The sequence below is a fragment of the Balaenoptera musculus genome, chromosome 13 (genome assembly GCF_009873245.2).
Source record: "Balaenoptera musculus isolate JJ_BM4_2016_0621 chromosome 13, mBalMus1.pri.v3, whole genome shotgun sequence".
Classification (NCBI taxonomy): domain Eukaryota; kingdom Metazoa; phylum Chordata; class Mammalia; order Artiodactyla; family Balaenopteridae; genus Balaenoptera; species Balaenoptera musculus.
Genome location: NC_045797.1, coordinates 27,341,237 through 27,358,611, shown reverse-complemented (window position 1 = coordinate 27,358,611; position 17,375 = coordinate 27,341,237). Strand labels below are relative to the sequence as shown.

The 17,375-nt window shown below is 45.2% G+C and overlaps 1 protein-coding gene across 2 annotated transcripts; it reads left to right on the top strand.

The window, feature by feature from the left end:
• The first annotated feature begins 372 nt into the window (after positions 1-372).
• Positions 373-16,843, top strand: CCT7 (chaperonin containing TCP1 subunit 7). Of its 2 annotated transcripts, none has more exons than XM_036873125.1 (12): positions 373-533; positions 5,380-5,533; positions 6,191-6,297; positions 7,673-7,798; positions 8,676-8,728; positions 9,080-9,251; positions 12,440-12,604; positions 13,427-13,615; positions 14,248-14,345; positions 14,733-14,865; positions 15,363-15,569; positions 16,481-16,843. In XM_036873125.1, the coding sequence occupies exons 1-12, from the start codon at positions 528-530 to the stop codon at positions 16,700-16,702; spliced, it is 1,632 nt and encodes a 543-aa protein (XP_036729020.1). In that variant the 5' UTR covers positions 373-527; the 3' UTR covers positions 16,703-16,843. The 2 variants fall into 2 exon arrangements, with proteins under 2 accessions (XP_036729020.1, XP_036729021.1); XM_036873126.1 differs by lacking the exon at positions 373-533 and adding an exon at positions 2,289-2,310.
• Positions 16,844-17,375: the final 532 nt, after the last annotated feature.

The following is a 17,375-nucleotide window of genomic DNA, read 5'->3' as shown; positions in this document are numbered from 1 at the left end:
TGTGATTTTGGACACCTAACCTCACAGCCTCAGTTCTCTCATCTGTAAATTGGTCATGATTTCAGTACCATCGCGATAGCGTTGTGAGGGTTAAATGAGCTCACGTCAAATGCTTACTTAGCAAAAGCCTGTTTCGCAGTCAGCGTTCAATAAATACTTGCGTTTATTGCATTCCTTGGGCTGGCGTTTGAGGGGAGAAGGGAAATGGAATTAGAGTTAGTGGGTGACGCGGGCCAAGCAAGGATCCTACATGCTCAAAAAGAATGGCACCATCGAAAACCGGCGACTGTTCCTTAACCACTGCTTATCGTAAGAGCGCCAGCGGAGGCCCAGCCTCTGGCCCTTCTAGCCACGCCGACTCTGTGGTAGCGAACCATAGAGTGGCGGAAGCGGCCCATCCCCTTCCTCTCCCGGTCCAAAGACTTGGCGAAGCTTCTGGGGGTTTCTCTGGCGCGGAGCATTGTGGGGTTGCTGGGCGGCCCGGGCGCAGAGAAGAGGAGTAGCGGGCCGCTGAATAGGCTTCCAAGATGATGGTGAGTGGTGTCTTGCGCATCTGGCTCCATCCGCTGCCATCTGGTCGGTAGCTGGCGCCGCCTGGCCGGGGCCGGTACAGTAGGACCCCCCCACCGCCCCCACCCGCCGCCAGCCTACTGCCTCGGTCCTTCCCCCGAGCCCTGTCTGTGGGTGATCCCGGCCCGCCGCCGCCTGGTGGGCCCGAGCACGGAGCAGGGGCCCTCGGCGAGGGTTGTGTGGGGTTCAAGAGGAGGCTCTGGTCTGGCCGGCTGGGGATTACGAATCCCAGGGTGCTTCGGGCCGCGAACCCGCGTCGGCCACCCGGTTTTCTGAGCCCCCATAATCATGACATGGGTTAAATGACTGCGGGTTGAGCGTGCATACGCGGTCGAGGGCCAGACTTGGAAGCTCTGGCTGCCCTGGAAAATGCGGATGTGAAGCGGGTGCTTCCTAGAACCTGCAGAGGCAGCATGGGGACCTTATGTTGGGCCGAGCCCAAGGTCTCAACTATGGTCGCTCACTTGCTGCGTAAATGGAAACAGACCTCTCCGCTCGTACTTTAATTAACTCACTCGTTCATAAAGTAAACACATATTTATTACGTTTAAATAATGTACCTGAATGTACCAGGCTCCGCTGGTTGTCGGAGGTCCAACTCTTCAGCCAGGAGAATAGGTAGGGCAGATGGGGACACTGCATCAGAGGTGGGAAGACCCGGCCTCTGACTCCGACCCTGTCTGCGCCTCCAGATGTGACATTAGGCGGCTTTTCTAGTTGGCCACCTAACTCTGGTTCTCGTTTTCTTAAGTTAGGGAGGTTGGTGAATCCTGGAGTGTCTCTGTAGCCCTCCTCCCCTCCCCGCTTCCACGGCGTCCCTTTTTCCATCTCAGAGCTGCAGAAACCTTACGTGGGTCCCAAAGCACCTCGGTGGTGTCTCCTGAGTTGCTGTTGAACAGGGTCAGCTTTTAAGTGTTTGAAGCAAAACCCTAAGATACTGCTCCCTGTGCACTTGGCAGTTCACTCGTTCATTCTAGCCTACCAGTCCAACTCAGTTCTCTGTTCTTTTCCTGCTTCCTCAGCTTATCACTGACCTAGTAGATGTCAAACTGACACTTATGAGGTGTTCATTATGGCCACATGCCCTGTGAATCCCGCCTGTACCCAAGATAGAAGGAACCTGGCACTAATCTGTATTCCCTCTCCCTTTCATACCTCCAGTACTGCCTTTTTCAGTCCATCTTCAACGTTACTATTCCTGAAGTCATCTTCATCTTGTGTGCAGAGGCAGCATAGTAGAGCAGTGGAGAGTAAGGGCTCTGGAGCTACACTGAATGCCTAGGTTCGTAACTAGCTCTGCCACTTACTAGGTGTGTGACTTTGAGCATGGTGTTACATTTCTGGCCCTCAGTCTGTTAAAGAGGATTAAATGAATGAATACGTATGAAGTGCCCATCAGGTAGTAACACTCAGCATGTTAGCTAGTCTGCTAGGTGGTTGCTTGCCCTTTCGTCCTTGTAATCCACCTTCCTGCCAAGGCTACCATAAGAGTTTTGGTTGGCCTTTAAAGAACTGGGGATCAGAACCAAGATTCTTCTGACTGGTGATAAAACCCTTCACCAAGAGGCTCCAGACCACCACCTTGGGTTTTTCATGAACTGACGTCTGTTCTGTTTCTTTGCTGTATTGACCATTTATAGCTCTCCTTTTGGTGTGTGAAACTTCAGTCACCAAGAATTCTCCTTGCTGTTATTGAATTGGTACCTGATATTCTGGAAGCCTTCTGTGATTGAAAGAGAGGTAAAAGGGTTCCCCAGAAAGCTCAGTCTTTGGTACAGCCGTACAGAATGTATGCTTGCCTTTGTGGTATTGAGAACTACATGCCTTAGCATATGAACACCTGTTGTTTTATAGAGCATCAAGCTTAATAATGCTTAGTAAAAGTTTTTAAGGAGGATGAAGAAGAAGACTATTAAGCTGAAATTACCAAGCCTTCCATGATACCCTTGGCAGATTACTGGATTCTGCTGTTGTTTCTTTACTTGAGTAAAAATGCGGTTGGAAAGTAACTTAGGGACAGAAGCTGGACTTTCCATAGTAGTGCTTGCCCCCCTGAAACGGATAGAAGAGGACCCATCCTGATTGACCTGGCTTGGCTCAATCCAGCCCTGCCACCTTTCCCTCCTTAAATGATCTCTGTACCCAGCCTGCCATTTCTGTAGGGCCTTTAAAGCGTAGGGAACTTGGGGACAACGTGGTGAGCTGCTTCCAAGCCCTCTTTGCTTTGTACTTAAGAATTTTCAGTGAATTTAGTATCACCATGCTGCCGATGGTTTTCCAAAAATAACTGACTGCTACCTTATTTCACGGCTTGTATAAAGCATTTTCAAGTGTAGTTGACCCTTGAAGAGCTCGGGGGTTAGGGGACCTGACGCCACTCAGTTGAAAATTTGCATATGATTTAGTCAGCCCTCCATATCCGGGGTTCCTCTGTATCCGAGGATTCAACCAACCTCAGATAGTGTAACACTGTAGTATTTACTATTGAAAAAACATCCAGGTATAAATGGAGCCACACAGTTCAAACCCATGCTCTTCAAGGGTCAATTGATATGTAACAGTTCAATTTTCAGCACCAAAAGCTTCTGTATATTGCTTTGTATGTGACCAAATCTAGGCATTCTGCACATTGAGATTAGTGTACTCCTTACCTTTGGGAAGCTTGTACTTTAAGATGGATGGCAATATAAACATTATGCTCAAGAAGGAGCAGAGAGAGTGCTGGGATCCCCTGTTCCCAATGCTCATGTTAACGGCTGTTGAGAAAACTTGGAAGAATGGAGGCTCTGAGGAGTTGCTGGCCTAGTGGAAAGAAAGTGGTTTTGGTAGAACGGGGCAGTGTGGCTCTTGTTGGTGGGGGTACAATTTGGAGGTAGAGGGAGAAAAAGTTTATAAAAACATTGGATAAGTTAGCCTTGGAGAGGTGAAAGAATCTGTCGAAGGAAATAGGAAGGGATTAAGACTCAAGTTGGTTTTTGATTTAAAACCTAAGGCTTCATCCGGGGCAGGGTTGGACCAGAGGTGACTTGAGGTTGCCCTGAGGAATGATTTAGCAGGACTGGGAGAAGGTGGGGCCTTTTGAGGGACACAGCTTTCCTTGTGAGGAACCTGAAGGAAGGCTGAGAGTATGCAGAAGCCATTTCTTGCCACTAAACCTGGGATACTACCATGAAAAGGAAGGAATTTTCCTTCCAGTATTCTTTAAAAAAAAAGTAATGTGTGATATGTTTGTTAGAAAAAGTTGAAACAAAACAAAATATCCAAGTGTCAAAACTTTCTTTACTTACCACTCTTACTCATTAGAGTTTGTTGTACATTTTTCCAGCCTGTTTTTATGCATTTGCACATTATATCTTGCCTCTTCTTACCCATTTTCTATAGTTGTTTTTTGGGTTTTTCCCAATGTAAATTAGACTATGCCATTCCTCTGCTAAAAGCCTTTCCAGGGCTTCCCTTCTTTGTAGGACTAAAATCTAAACTTAACGATAGTCTATAAGTGAGTAGTGACCTGGTTCCTGCCTGCTTCTTCAGCCTCATTCCAGTCTTCCACTTACTCACTACCCTCCAGCTACACTGGCCAAAGGAGTCGAATTTTTAAAGAAACTGCTCAGTTAATGTGGAGTCAGCCTCATGGGTTGCTCGACTTTGTAGGGTGTGAATTCCTGGTTCCTTTTTGTTGGGCTGAGAAAGCCCTGTGCTTTCCTATGCCTTCCCTGCTCGGACACCTGAAGTACCCCCTAGGAGTGGACATGGGCAGTGATTTTCAAACTTTATATTGCAATCCACAGGAAAAAATAAATTTCAAAGCATAGCGTAATAGCACACGCATAACTAACATAGCAAAAATGTTGCAACGGTATTTATCCTTAATTTGTTTTACACACATAAAATAAGTCACAAATGCAGGGAAGACTGGGCCTGGTTCATGAGCTCATCTCTGAAGGCACAGCCTTGGATGCAGAGAGAAAGCAGTCTTGTGTGCTAAGGTAAGGAATTACTGTCTGCTAGTGGTCACTGGAGCAAAGGTACCTAAGCAGGCGCTTTAAAATAAGCAGATATCCCTGTCTTCCCAGAGTTTCTAAAGCAGTTCCACAGATTAAGCCTCTGCGAGCACAGTGACTGTTCCGGAGACCAATGCAAAATAGAGAAAAACTTGTTTAGGGTATCTGGTTGGAGATTAGTCACAAGGAGGCTTTATGGAACCAGCATGAGAGAGGGAAACATTGCTGTGCAAATTAGATTTGTTGTCATTTTGTGAGGTGGACAAAGGTGCCATTTGTTTCTCTGCCTAGCCATTTCTCTACACTCCAGCTAAACATCATTGGTAAGGCTGTCTGCCTGGGCATCTCCAGGACAACATCTGAAGCTGTTAGCACCTTATGTTTTGCATCAGTGCCCCATATACTTCTCTACGATTAAGCTCTAATGCAGATAAATGGATGTTTGCTGGAGGGTGAACACTGAGCGTGGCCTAATTCCTTAAAACAGGGAATAAGGTCAGCAGTTGAAAGGGCTGTGCTTATGCATTTGGGCACTGGAGAACACATTCTTTGATTTGTTCTTTTTGACTAAATCAGTACTTCTCAAACCATTTTCTGGCACACCTGCAAGTATGCTATCTCTGGAGGTAGAGGCAGTTTAAGGAATGGATATAGTGGATGGACATTGGAGGAATGTGGTTTAAAAGGGCCTCCAGGTATTTCTGTTACTGGGGAGATGAGAGCATTTTTCCTCTCCCTCAAGTCTTATGTAATGAATGATTATTTTTCAAAAACAAAAAAAAAAATTCAATTGCTCTTTCTTCTCTAGCCCACACCAGTTATCCTGTTGAAAGAGGGGACTGATAGCTCCCAAGGCATCCCCCAGCTTGTAAGTAACATCAGTGCCTGCCAGGTGATTGCTGAGGCTGTAAGAACTACCCTGGGCCCCCGTGGTATGGACAAGCTCATTGTGGATGGCCGAGGTAAGTCTGCAGAGTTCCTCAGGCCAGTTGCAGAAGAGGAGGCTCCCCCAGAGTGTTTGGGGCTAGCAGAGGTTAGCATTAGAAATCTCAGTGCTCTGAAGATCTCTGAAGGATTGCTCACTGTGAAGCAGTTTCTTTTCAGACTTTGTCCTGAATGCTGAGCCCCCTGGGAATATATGGGAGAATCCCAGCTCAGGAGCCTCTTGCTTTGTAGAGAGATTTAGCCTAGAAACACTATAGAACCTTCCGGAGTTGCCTGTGGTCACTTCCATTGTATCATGTTGCCAAGACAAATTCCCCCTTATGTTTTAGTGTATTAATTTACAAGTGAAATACTAGGGTATCAACTGTTAAGAATATCTAAATGATTATTTATTCTTATTTTTAAAAATGTTTTCTACATCCAGTAGAGGTGTGCTCTTTGCACATTTGCTCATTTGTTCATTTCAAGGAAAATCAGGAGTTCATGGTCTTTGGAATGTGTGATTTTAGGTGGCCCTTTTCGCACAGAGCTAACTCTGTAAAAAGATCAGTTCATTCCCACCATGAGCCCCTCTGTCCCATCCCAATAATGTGTATATGGGCTCCAAGTCCAACTAGAAGACAGAATTTAAGAAAAGGGCTTTACATTTTTACTTTGTGTTTGTTCCTTTTAAGGCAAAGCAACAATTTCTAATGATGGGGCCACAATTCTGAAACTCCTTGATGTTGTCCATCCTGCAGCAAAGACTTTAGTGGACATTGCCAAATCCCAAGATGCTGAGGTAGGAAAATCAAGCCTATGTGTTTCAGTGAAACACATGCCTGCTTGCTCCTTTGCTGTCCTTTCTTTAAAAATTTTGATTTTATGTCTAAAATTATAATTTCACAAGTAATTGCTTGGGAAAATATTTAGGTGGAATTAATAGTCTTTTAATATTCCTGCTCTTCCACTGTGTGGCTGAGATCTTAAGATCAGGCCTGTGTGCTGTCATTCATTTGAATTGCTCGGTAAATAATTTAACCTCTCATCTGTTGGTTGCCTTATAAGATGGGGCTGGAGACTGTTTCCAGTTTACCTTTCTTTTTAAAAGAAAATTTTTTTATGATGGTAAAATATACTTAGCATAAAATTTACCATCTTAATGTGTGCAAGTCAGTGACATTAACTCGTCTGCCTTTTTAAAGACCATTTCTGACACTGGAGTCTTGATAATAAATGTTGAGAGAGACAAGTTTGCATATCAGAGTATTACAGATATGTCCTGAAGTTATATCAAAAGGTCTGTTAGGACCCAGTAGCCTATAAAACAGTATGGCTTATATAAAATTAAAGTGAGAAGAGTCTAGATTTGATTGGTTAATATTTTCAACAAAGGAATACCTTTCTGTCCAGGAATTTGGCAGCTTAAACCCTTTGCCACAGTAACCTTTTTTTCTCCCTGAAGTCCCTTATATTATACAGTGGACATAAGTGAGTAAAAAATAAGTATCTTCTAAATCAGAGGTTAGCCAGTTTTTTTAAAAGCTCTTATTCTTAAAAAAAAGAGAGAGAGAGAGAAAGCTCTTATTCTTTTTCTCCTTCATTAAAAATAAGGTTTAGATCCTATCACAGAAAATAGCCATGTAAGAAAGATTAGCAGACTAGTGATCTGCTAATTCCAAATAGTGTTTAAAATAAAAAGGACCTTAGCTGGTCCTTACAGGTTTGTTTTGTAAACTCCTGTAGTATTTTGTGCTCCTTAAAGAATATTTATCTCATATCTCTTGCTACTGTGGTTATTTGTGACATGTGAGCATTGTATTATAAGCATCTCTGGAACTGTCTTACTTATCATAGTACCTTGTCCGTAATAAATAAGTTCTTGGCTAATATACATATATGATTTCATAGTCTGGGGAAATTTGTCCAAATCAGCCCTCTTTGGAGAATGGCCTGGCTGGGGAATTAATTTTGTGGCCCAGGACCATTAGATGGGGTGAATACCTATCCACCAACACCTTTCTTCTACTTGTTGCAAAAAGCTGTGCTTCCCAGAAAAGGCTTAATATCCATTTAAACAGTCCTCAGTTTAAATGGGTAGATTGCTTAAAAAGTGGAGTTTTGGGGCTTTATCCCTGAACGTGAGAAAACGTGAATTTACTGTCATCCTCTTCCAGGTCGGTGATGGCACCACCTCAGTGACCCTGCTGGCTGCAGAGTTTCTGAAGCAGGTGAAACCCTATGTGGAGGAAGGTTTGCACCCACAGATCATCATCCGAGCTTTCCGCACTGCCACTCAGTTGGTATGTGAGTGCTGGTGAACTTGGGCGCTTTGTGCACCTTTGTATTTCTCTTAGGATACTATCTTTATTGGGGTGTGGAGGGACTGGGAACAAGGTTCTTTGGAAATTTTCTGAATTCTACTGCCTAGGAATCTCAGTTCTACCATTCAGTAGCTTTTGACTAGGTATATTACTTAATCTCTTTAAGCCTCAGTTTTCCTGATAGACTATGATAATAAGCTCTTGGTGAGAGCTATTTTTGTTTTTATCAAGTACTTCATCATGGCACATCTTGAGACCTTGCTTTTATTGACCTTTGACCTTCATTCTGTAACCTGGGGTAAGTCAGTTCCTCTGTGCCTTACTTTGTCTCTTTACTATCTCTGTTTTGGGGTGGTGGCATTAAAATGAAATCATACATGAGAAGTAAGTATGAACGGATATCTTTTGAAAAAGATGGCTTTGAAAAGATACCATGTTTAACATACAAATATGTGTATCGTATATTATATAACATACCTAATTAATATATGAAGTGCTAGAAGTTGTCACAGGTGCTGTTTGTAAGCCAGAAAATTTGGCCTAATTTAGTGTCATAGTGTGTTTCCATTCATTTGTTTTAGTGTGTTACCTGCAGATCCAGAGCTGAATCCTGATGTACCCTGATGATTCTTCAGAACTATACCTACTCTACATTTCTAACTTTGGGCATTTTCTAAACTATAGAGATTTATATTTTTCTGGGCAGCTACAAGACTTAGAAATGTTGTTTCAGCTGTAGAGTAGAAATGCTTGAGATTTGGGAGCAAACAGATTAGGGGCTAGCAGGAGCTATTGGGATCCACTTCTCCAGTTTGTTTTTAGCCTGAGATACTCACCCAGCTTCTGTTCTTGGCAGGCAGTTAACAAGATCAAAGAGATCGCCGTGACTGTGAAGAAGGAAGATAAAGTGTAAGTTTGCAGTGAGCTTTGTCAGAACCTTGACTTCCCCTGACCAAATTGAATGCAGAAGCATGTGGAATCCCTGCATGGCCTGGGGCTGTTTGGCTCTTGCTAGACCTCTGGCTGTGCCCCAGCCCATGCATTACAAGAGAGGCTGTAGGTTGTAGTTTAAAAGCTATCATTCATAACGTCTTTGATTGCAGTCACCGCCTGTCACTGATAATCTGCCCTAAAGATACAGAAGGTGAAATTGTTGAGGGCTGAGTTTAGAGACTAGAACAGAAACTATCTCCACATTGCAGTAGAGTCAGGTAAGAGGGGCTTTCAAGGCCTGATGCAAGTCCCACCCTTGTGTCCCAGGGAGCAGAGGAAGCTGCTAGAGAAATGTGCCGTGACTGCTCTGAGCTCCAAGCTGATCTCCCAGCAGAAAGCCTTCTTCGCTAAGATGGTGGTGGATGCGGTGATGATGCTCGATGACTTGCTGCAGCTTAAGATGATTGGAATCAAGAAGGTTCAGGGTGGAGCCCTAGAGGTGAGCCTGCCGTGGCCTCCCTAGGAGGCTTTTGCTTTCCCATTGACCCTTCAGACAGCTTGGTGTAGGAGGAGAGCACACGGTACAGGAACAGAGAGAATGCATGTTGGGCTGGAAGGCAGACTGGAGCTGTTCCCCATACTGCTGCTATAGGCTTCTCCTGTAGGTGCATTTTGTAATCTCTGCAGACCTATATTTACTTGTCAGCAGAATGGAAGATTGAACTGGCTGATTTTAAGAATCTCATTGTTAATGTGGGAGGGGGATAGGACTAGCTCTGATAGATCATCTAAAACCCTCAATAAATATGAGAAGTACATTTCAGTCCATTCTTCTCCAAGTGATACGGCCAACCTCTCCCTTCTTTTATTCATTTATTTTGAATAGATAATACATAATTCAAACTGTATAGAATTCCTAAAGGAAAAAACAAATGTTCCCTACACCACTCCTGCCCCGGATACAGCCACTGTTGTGTGTGTGTGTGTGTGTGTGTGTGTGTGTGTCCCCATCCGTCCGTGTCCCCATCCTTCCAGAAGTACTCTGCATCTATAAGTGCAAATGTAAATACTGTTTTCTTAAACAAATGCTCAGTTGTAATACATAGTGTTCTGCAACTTGCTTTTGTCTACTTAACATATTTTTTCACTTATTTAAATTTAAATAGAGACATGTTGGCTAGTGGCCACTATATTGCACAGCATAACTATAACTTTGTTCTTTTTTAACACACAAGTATCTGTCTGGAAACCTTTGATGTTGGTGTCTCCATGTTGGACCTTTTCTAGTCTTTGGCCTGCTCTACTTCTTACTTTACTCTTCCTTGGTGACCTCAGCCTGAGGTGATTTGGACAGGACAAGACCTGCTTGAAATATTATATCCTGGCCCTTGTTCTTTGAAGTCTTTGGAGGGACTTCTACCCCTCCAAATTGCATTTTCATTCTGTCCACCTCCCTCCTCTTCCTCCTGTCATGGCACATGTCAGTGGGATGAGGTTCTTTTTATATAATAAAGCTGTGAGGAATCTGGAGGTCATCTGAGCTATTCCCCATCTTCAGCCCCCACTACCACTCATGTTTCCGCCCATTCTTTGCATCATGGCTTGCCGACTTTGTCTTTACACACTGCTTTGGTAGCAATATTCCACTTTCTCCTGGGCCTTCCTACTTCCATAAACCCTTGAGATTAGATTGGCATTCACTAAACTAGGGATCAGAACTAATAATATTATCTGGCAAGAGAGCCAGGGGCTCCAGGCCACACGTATGTTCTTCAGACTGTCCCACATCTCTTAAATGCATGTAAAACCCTTAACACAATACTTGACACACACAATTCAGTAAATGGTGGTAGTAATTATTTACTTATTCTCAGGATTAACTGAAAACTTCCTGATCTATATCTTCAGCCCTTAGCTCTCTCGAGCTTCACATTCCTGGATCTCACTGCTACTGCACTCATTATGTTGTCCTCCAGACCTGTAATATTTTCTGTATTCCTTGACATAGCTGGTATCACCACCACTATTCAGTCACTCAACCCAGAAGCCTAGGGTCATCCTTAAAAATATTTCCAATTCCCCACAACCTGTTGATCACTGTTGTTTCATTTTACCTACCAATTTGTTGTTTCTTAAGTCTGTCTCTTTTACTAGACCATTGTCCTGGTAGTGATCACTCTTCCTCCAGTCTTGCATCCCCTAAGTCCATTCTATTTTTTGTTGCAGCGTGAAGTTGCCCAATTTACACTCTGTGTGTAAAGCATATTGGGGTTCCACATTGTGTACAGGATAAGAGTCAGGCCTTAGCAGAGCCTTTAAGATTCTCCTAAACTGGTCCCTGCCCTCTTGTTTTGTATTCCAGCAACTGCAGGTAGCTTTTCATCCCCTGATTGCACCACACTGCCTCTGTCTCTTGGGAACATCTTTCTTTTTTCTGTTTGACTAATTTCTGCTCATCCATCTTGAGTCAGCTCAGGCATCACCCCCTTTAGGAGGCTGTGGATTTGAATGATGTAGGAATTTGTTTCACCGATAGGCTACAGTATTATAGGCTAGGATTGTAGATTAGCAGTGGCAGAGAACATATAGGTCGTTGAACTGAATACACTATTTAAAAAGATTTATTTTTTTGACATATAGTTGATTTACAGTGTTGTGTTAATTTCTGCTGTACAACAAAGTGATTCAGTTATACATATATATGTATATATTCTTTTTCATACTCTTTTCCGTTATGGTTTACCACGGGATACTGGATATAGTTTCCTGTGCTATATAGTAGGACCTTGTTGTTTATCCACTGTATATATAATAGTTTGCATCTGCTAATCCCAAATTCCCAGTCCATCGCCCCCATCCCTTGGCAGCCACAAGTCTGTTTCTGTGAGTGTTTCTGTTTCATAGATGAGTTCGTTTGTGTCATATTTTAGATTCCACATGTAAGTGATATCATATGGTATTTGTCTTTCTCTTTCTGACTTACTTCACTTACTGAATACACCCTTCTTTACGGAGTGAGAAATGACTAGGTTTTTTAGTAAGAAAGAGATCTGAGATTTGAACCTGCCTTCTGATACTACTGAAGCCACTCCCAAGTGCAGCATGCTTTCTATTATGCCCTGCTGTTAAATCCACCCCACAGCAAGCTCTGTTATGGAACAAGTGGTAGTAGTTCATATTTTGAGGGATCAAGATGGGAGTAGCCACAATGATAGCTTGGGAACCGCAGGAAATTTCTGACGCTTAGGACCTTTTGTTTTCATCTGGAAAGAGGAAGCACTTAGGCTACAGCACACAGGTATGTGTGTGCTCGTGTGCAGTACAGGTAGGGAGGGGTATGTGTACGTATGTGTAGAAGACTGGGAGGTGGGGAGTTGGGATCAAAGTGCATCCCTTGGCACCTGCTTTGGAAGTCAGTCTTAGAGAACAGCCCAAACAGGCCTTTACCATGCTTAGTCTCTGCAAGCAAACTGGTTTTCCTTATACGGAAGGCACAACCAAAATATGTTCTGTATTTTTCCTAGCTTTTAGGATGATGGAAAAACTTTGTTACAACAGTGAAATAAAAACATGGTTAACTCCTTCAGGTTCACAGAAATGGACATGCATTATTAGTCCAGCACACCACTAACTTGATTTCATTTCATGCCAGTACTGAACTGTTGAACTGTTTGTTTTTTTAAACAGGAGTCCCAACTTGTAGCTGGTGTTGCATTCAAGAAGACTTTCTCTTATGCTGGGTTTGAAATGCAACCCAAAAAGTACCATAATCCAATGATTGCCCTTTTAAATGTTGAGCTCGAGCTGAAAGCTGAGAAGGATAATGCGGAAATCAGAGTCCACACGGTTGAGGTAGGCCCTACCAGCTGGCAGTGGCATGGAGATGGGCAACATTCTGGGCCACAGCCTCGGGCCTTTGTGGCTATCTTGGGCTTATCTTTGTTTCTCAGGTACCTATGGGCTCCTTTCTCCTCCTATCCCCCTAAATATTAATGTCTAAATACTGGGCCCACTTCTTTTCTCACTCTATGCTCTCTCTCAGTGACCTGGACCTGAGGAGGTTTGGATAGGGCAAACATGCTGAAATATTATCCTCTGGCCCCAGGGAAGGGGCTTGCAGGGGCCTCTCAGCTATATAGTGAGCCCAGTATTTTGATTCCTCTTATTTGAGCAGATGTGAACTCTGCCCCTTCTATACTGGGTCCCGTGTTGTAAGGACAGGTGTGCTCCCAACATTGATATCACCAAGGCTGTCTCTGGAGGTAGCAGTGTCACCCATCTGTAAGCAAGTATTCTTGGAAAATGTGTCCCCAACACAGAATGGCCTTTGGGGGAAAGGGTCTTGTCATTGGTAACTCCATGGGTGCAGTGCCTCAGAGGAGCTAGAACTTAGCCGGGCTAAAGTATGTCTCACACCGTAGCAAGTGCTAGCTCTGGAGTAGCTCCCAGTCCTGGGGTTACTTTCTGCCTTTGTGTTTGAAAGTTTTAGGTGATTCCTAAGTTACCTTATAGGGTCCTTGTATATTTGGACTGAGAGGAGGCTATTCTGTTTACCCCTGTTAATTCCCAAATAAATCAGTATATTTTATTTGGCGGGGGTGTGTTATGTTTTAACATACCATATAGGCTAACCTCCACCCCAAAGCATCCTTATCCTTTTCTGGGTCTCTTCAGGATTATCAGGCAATTGTTGATGCTGAATGGAACATTCTTTATGACAAGTTAGAGAGGATCCATCACTCCGGAGCCAAAGTCGTCTTGTCCAAACTCCCCATTGGGGACGTGGCCACCCAGTACTTTGCTGACAGGGACATGTTCTGTGCTGGCCGAGTGCCGGAGGAGGACCTGAAGAGGACAATGATGGTAACCAAACTTTCACAGGCTGCTTCTTGGTCTTTGTGGCCCCAGGGGGGTTTTCAGTTACCCCTGGTGTACCGGAGTAGTTGGTATGTGAATCTAGACCTGTCTTCTTAACTCTTTTTGCCATGAAACACTCCAGTTCCAGTGTGTATATGCTCAGTATACAAGAGTTAATCTAACCAAACAAGTCAGGAAAGCTAATTTGTAAGGAAACCTAGCAGTAGGGCTATGATTAGCTGGCTAAACTCCAGTCTGGATGCTTCCGGCCAGGTTTCCTCCCTTTCTTCTTGAGCATCTCACCAAAGATGCTTCAGGTCTAAAGCACTGATCCTGACTTCAGTCGCTGGGCCCAAAGCACCCTAGTTTAGGGGAGGGGGTATTGGGTGAAACAAAGGGTCACCATCTCCTTTTAACCAGGCTTGTTTGCCCTTCGTGTGTCTTAGTTCTGTTTTGTTTTCTCCTCTTCCAGAGGGAGCCTGGAGGTCAAGGGTGAGAGTGGGTCATCCAGTAAGGAGAGCTCCGGGGCACCATGGCAGTCTAACATGGGAATTGGCTTTAAGACTAAGGGTCAGGAAGCTCACTTCTGGCCTCGTGTGAGCCTTCACTGCTAGATGATGTTGTCTTGTGTTCTTCAGGCTTGCGGAGGCTCCATCCAGACCAGTGTGAACGCTCTGTCATCAGATGTTCTGGGCCGCTGCCAGGTCTTTGAAGAGACCCAGATTGGAGGCGAGAGGTGAGCAGTAGGCCTGGGCTCCCTGTGTGCCTAGCTCACGAGACTTGCCTGATGGCCTTCTGCCATCTTTGGGGTGTGGTGTATGTATAGCACATGCTCTTCTCTTCTGAGGTCTTATATCTCTTGGGGCATAAAGAGCTCAGATATATAGAGTGATTTGGGAGGGAAGAAGATCAAGTTGGGTCTGAAGTCTGATTCCACAATCTTTTATGCCCCTGTGGTACAGCCCTAGACCTTCCCAAGAACATGTCTTTAAGGGTGGGCTTGGAGAACCTTAGTGAGGAACAGAAGAGCAGCTGCTGAGTGTTGGGAGGACTTGGTGAGGTTAGAACACAGCGGGTTGGCAGCAGAAAGGAGTTCACAAGTATGATTTGACCCTGGGTGTAGGTACAATTTCTTCAAAGGCTGCCCCAAGGCCAAGACTTGTACTATCATCCTCCGTGGTGGCGCTGAGCAGTTTATGGAGGAGACAGAGCGGTCCCTGCATGACGCCATCATGATTGTCAGAAGGGCCATCAAGGTACTAGGCTGGGAGCTTCCAGCCTGCACAGCTCACTCTGTCTCTTGAGCTGATGAGACCCTGGATTTGTGTGGTGATTCCTTCCCTGTATAACCTGTCCTTCCATGTGGGGCATGTGGGCCCTGATTTGTCTCACAGATGATAAAGAAACAGCCTCAGTCTCTCAAAATAAGTCATGCTGCCTTAAAAGCTAAGACTTGTTCTTGTGAGCAGCTGTGGAGCTGATGGAGTCAGCCATCCCAGGGATTGTGCCAGTGCCCTCAAGCTACAGGTGACCTTGAAGATGGTCAGAAACCATAAGGTTCACCAGATTGAAGTTGGGATGTGCTAGACACGGTCCATGTCTGGGCTTCCTGGGGCTTGGGCTGAGGGAGGGAATGTGGAACCAGCCCTCTTTCTGGGCTAGAGGGCCTATTGACTGAACGGCCCAATTTGGCCATGGCTGGAGCTTAGACCGGGGGACCCCTTGCATTTAGTGGTGGGTCTGGTCTCTGCAGAATGATTCAGTGGTGGCTGGTGGCGGTGCCATTGAGATGGAGCTCTCCAAGTACCTGCGAGATTACTCAAGGACCATTCCAGGAAAACAGCAGCTATTGATTGGGGCCTATGCCAAGGCGTTGGAAATTATCCCACGCCAGCTGTGTGACAATGCTGGCTTTGATGCCACAAACATCCTCAACAAGCTGCGGGCTCGGCATGCCCAGGTGGGTTATTCCTCTCCTCCGTGTCCAGGGACTGGATGGACGGGGCTAGACTCTGAGTGTGTGTTGTGCTTACTCAAGCTCTGTGTGGTCAGCCCAGGTGATAGTGCTGGAACCAAACCCAGTACCAACTGCCTGCCTCCTCTGAGGTCAGAAGGAAAGACCAGTGCTGGGACTGGTGGTTCCAGGGTTTGTTCAGTGCTTCTTCCAAGAGTCTGATCACTCCTCACGGTGCAGTGAGAGGAACCAAAGGAACCCTGTGCCCTCCTGCCTGGAAGCACATACCATGTGTACTGGGTTCCTTGGTGGTGAAGCACTCCAGGGCCCTGCTGACAGCAGTCCGGCCATGGCTCTACCACCTCCAAGTTGTGATCTCTCTGAGAATTTAATTTGTTCATCTGCTGTTTAGCAAATACTCATTTAGAGATGTTTCTTAAATGCTGTCTGTTAAATGCTCAGTGTGGTGACAGCAGCATTTAGTGAGTGACTTAGTTTCTGACTTGTGTTACAACTTTAAGTAAGTCACTTTGTCTATTTCCTTGTCTGTAAAATCGGGACTAATGGAAGCAGTGAGATGATGAAATGAGATAAGGGATTGGAAAGTGTTCCTCTTGAGAAGCCTGGTTTGACATACGCAGTCCTCAGGTGACCTGAGGATGGGGCCTCCCTAAAAGCCAGCAGCTTGCCTGGGAGAGGGCCCGGAGGTCTTCTGTGGTCAGCACTTCTCAGGTTGGGGGTGGGGTAGGGGCGGGAGGAGGCTTCCAGGCTCCTGTTGTGATGCCACCTTCCTCAGGGAGATGCCAGCGGGTTCAGAGAGCCTGAAGATTCCTAACAATCCGAGTCGTTCAGAGGGTGTGCAAGAAGAAATTTGAGAGCAGTTCCACGTCACTTTCCCTCCTTTTCTGCTCTTTCAGGGGGGCATGTGGTACGGTGTGGACATCAACAATGAGGACATAGCTGACAACTTTGAGGCCTTCGTGTGGGAGCCAGCTATGGTGCGGATCAATGCCCTGACTGCAGCCTCTGAGGCTGCGTGCCTTATCGTGTCCGTAGATGAAACCATCAAGAACCCTCGCTCAACAGTGGATGTCCCCCCAGCTGCTGGCCGGGGCCGAGGTCGTGGCCACCCCCATTGAGAGGCACCCCAGCTCTCACAGGAGTGGCTGGCAGGCTGTGCTTACTCTGTCTTGGTGAAATGGTATTACGAGGAAGGGGTAGTATTTGGCCCACTCTGTTCTAACTGGAGGTTATTTAAATAAAACTTAAAAGACTTAGAATTCATTTTGCAAATTATTTGGGCACAGGAGTTTTACTCATAAATGTCTTGACTGCAGCTCAGAATTGTAGCTTTATATGTACTCACCCAACAGGTAGAAAAGAGAAAATCATCATCCTTCTTGGGCTGAGTGCTTCACAGCCTCTAGTCCTTGTTAGGCAGAGTGTAGGTCCACTCTGCCAGGGGAGGAGCTCCACCTGAGTGGCCCCTGTCTGGAAGTTTAGCTTTGGTTGCTTTCTCAGTCCTAGCAGTGGCTGGGAGGTGTGGAGTTGCTTCCTTTCTTCTGACATCACCTTATTTAGCCCTGGCCTCGCCTGGCTTTGCTCCCAGGGTTCCTCTGGGTTTGAGTTAAATGCATTACGTTACCTTGTCTACCCCTTCTACTTCCGTATTCTTTTGGCTCAGTCTTTTCATCCCTCTTTTTCAAGATCTTGAGGTGGAGGGCTTTCGGAGGAATCTTTCAGAGAGGACAGATCCTTTCTAAACTCTTGTGACTTCTTAGAAGTAAGTCCATTGAGGAGGCTGAAGGAGCC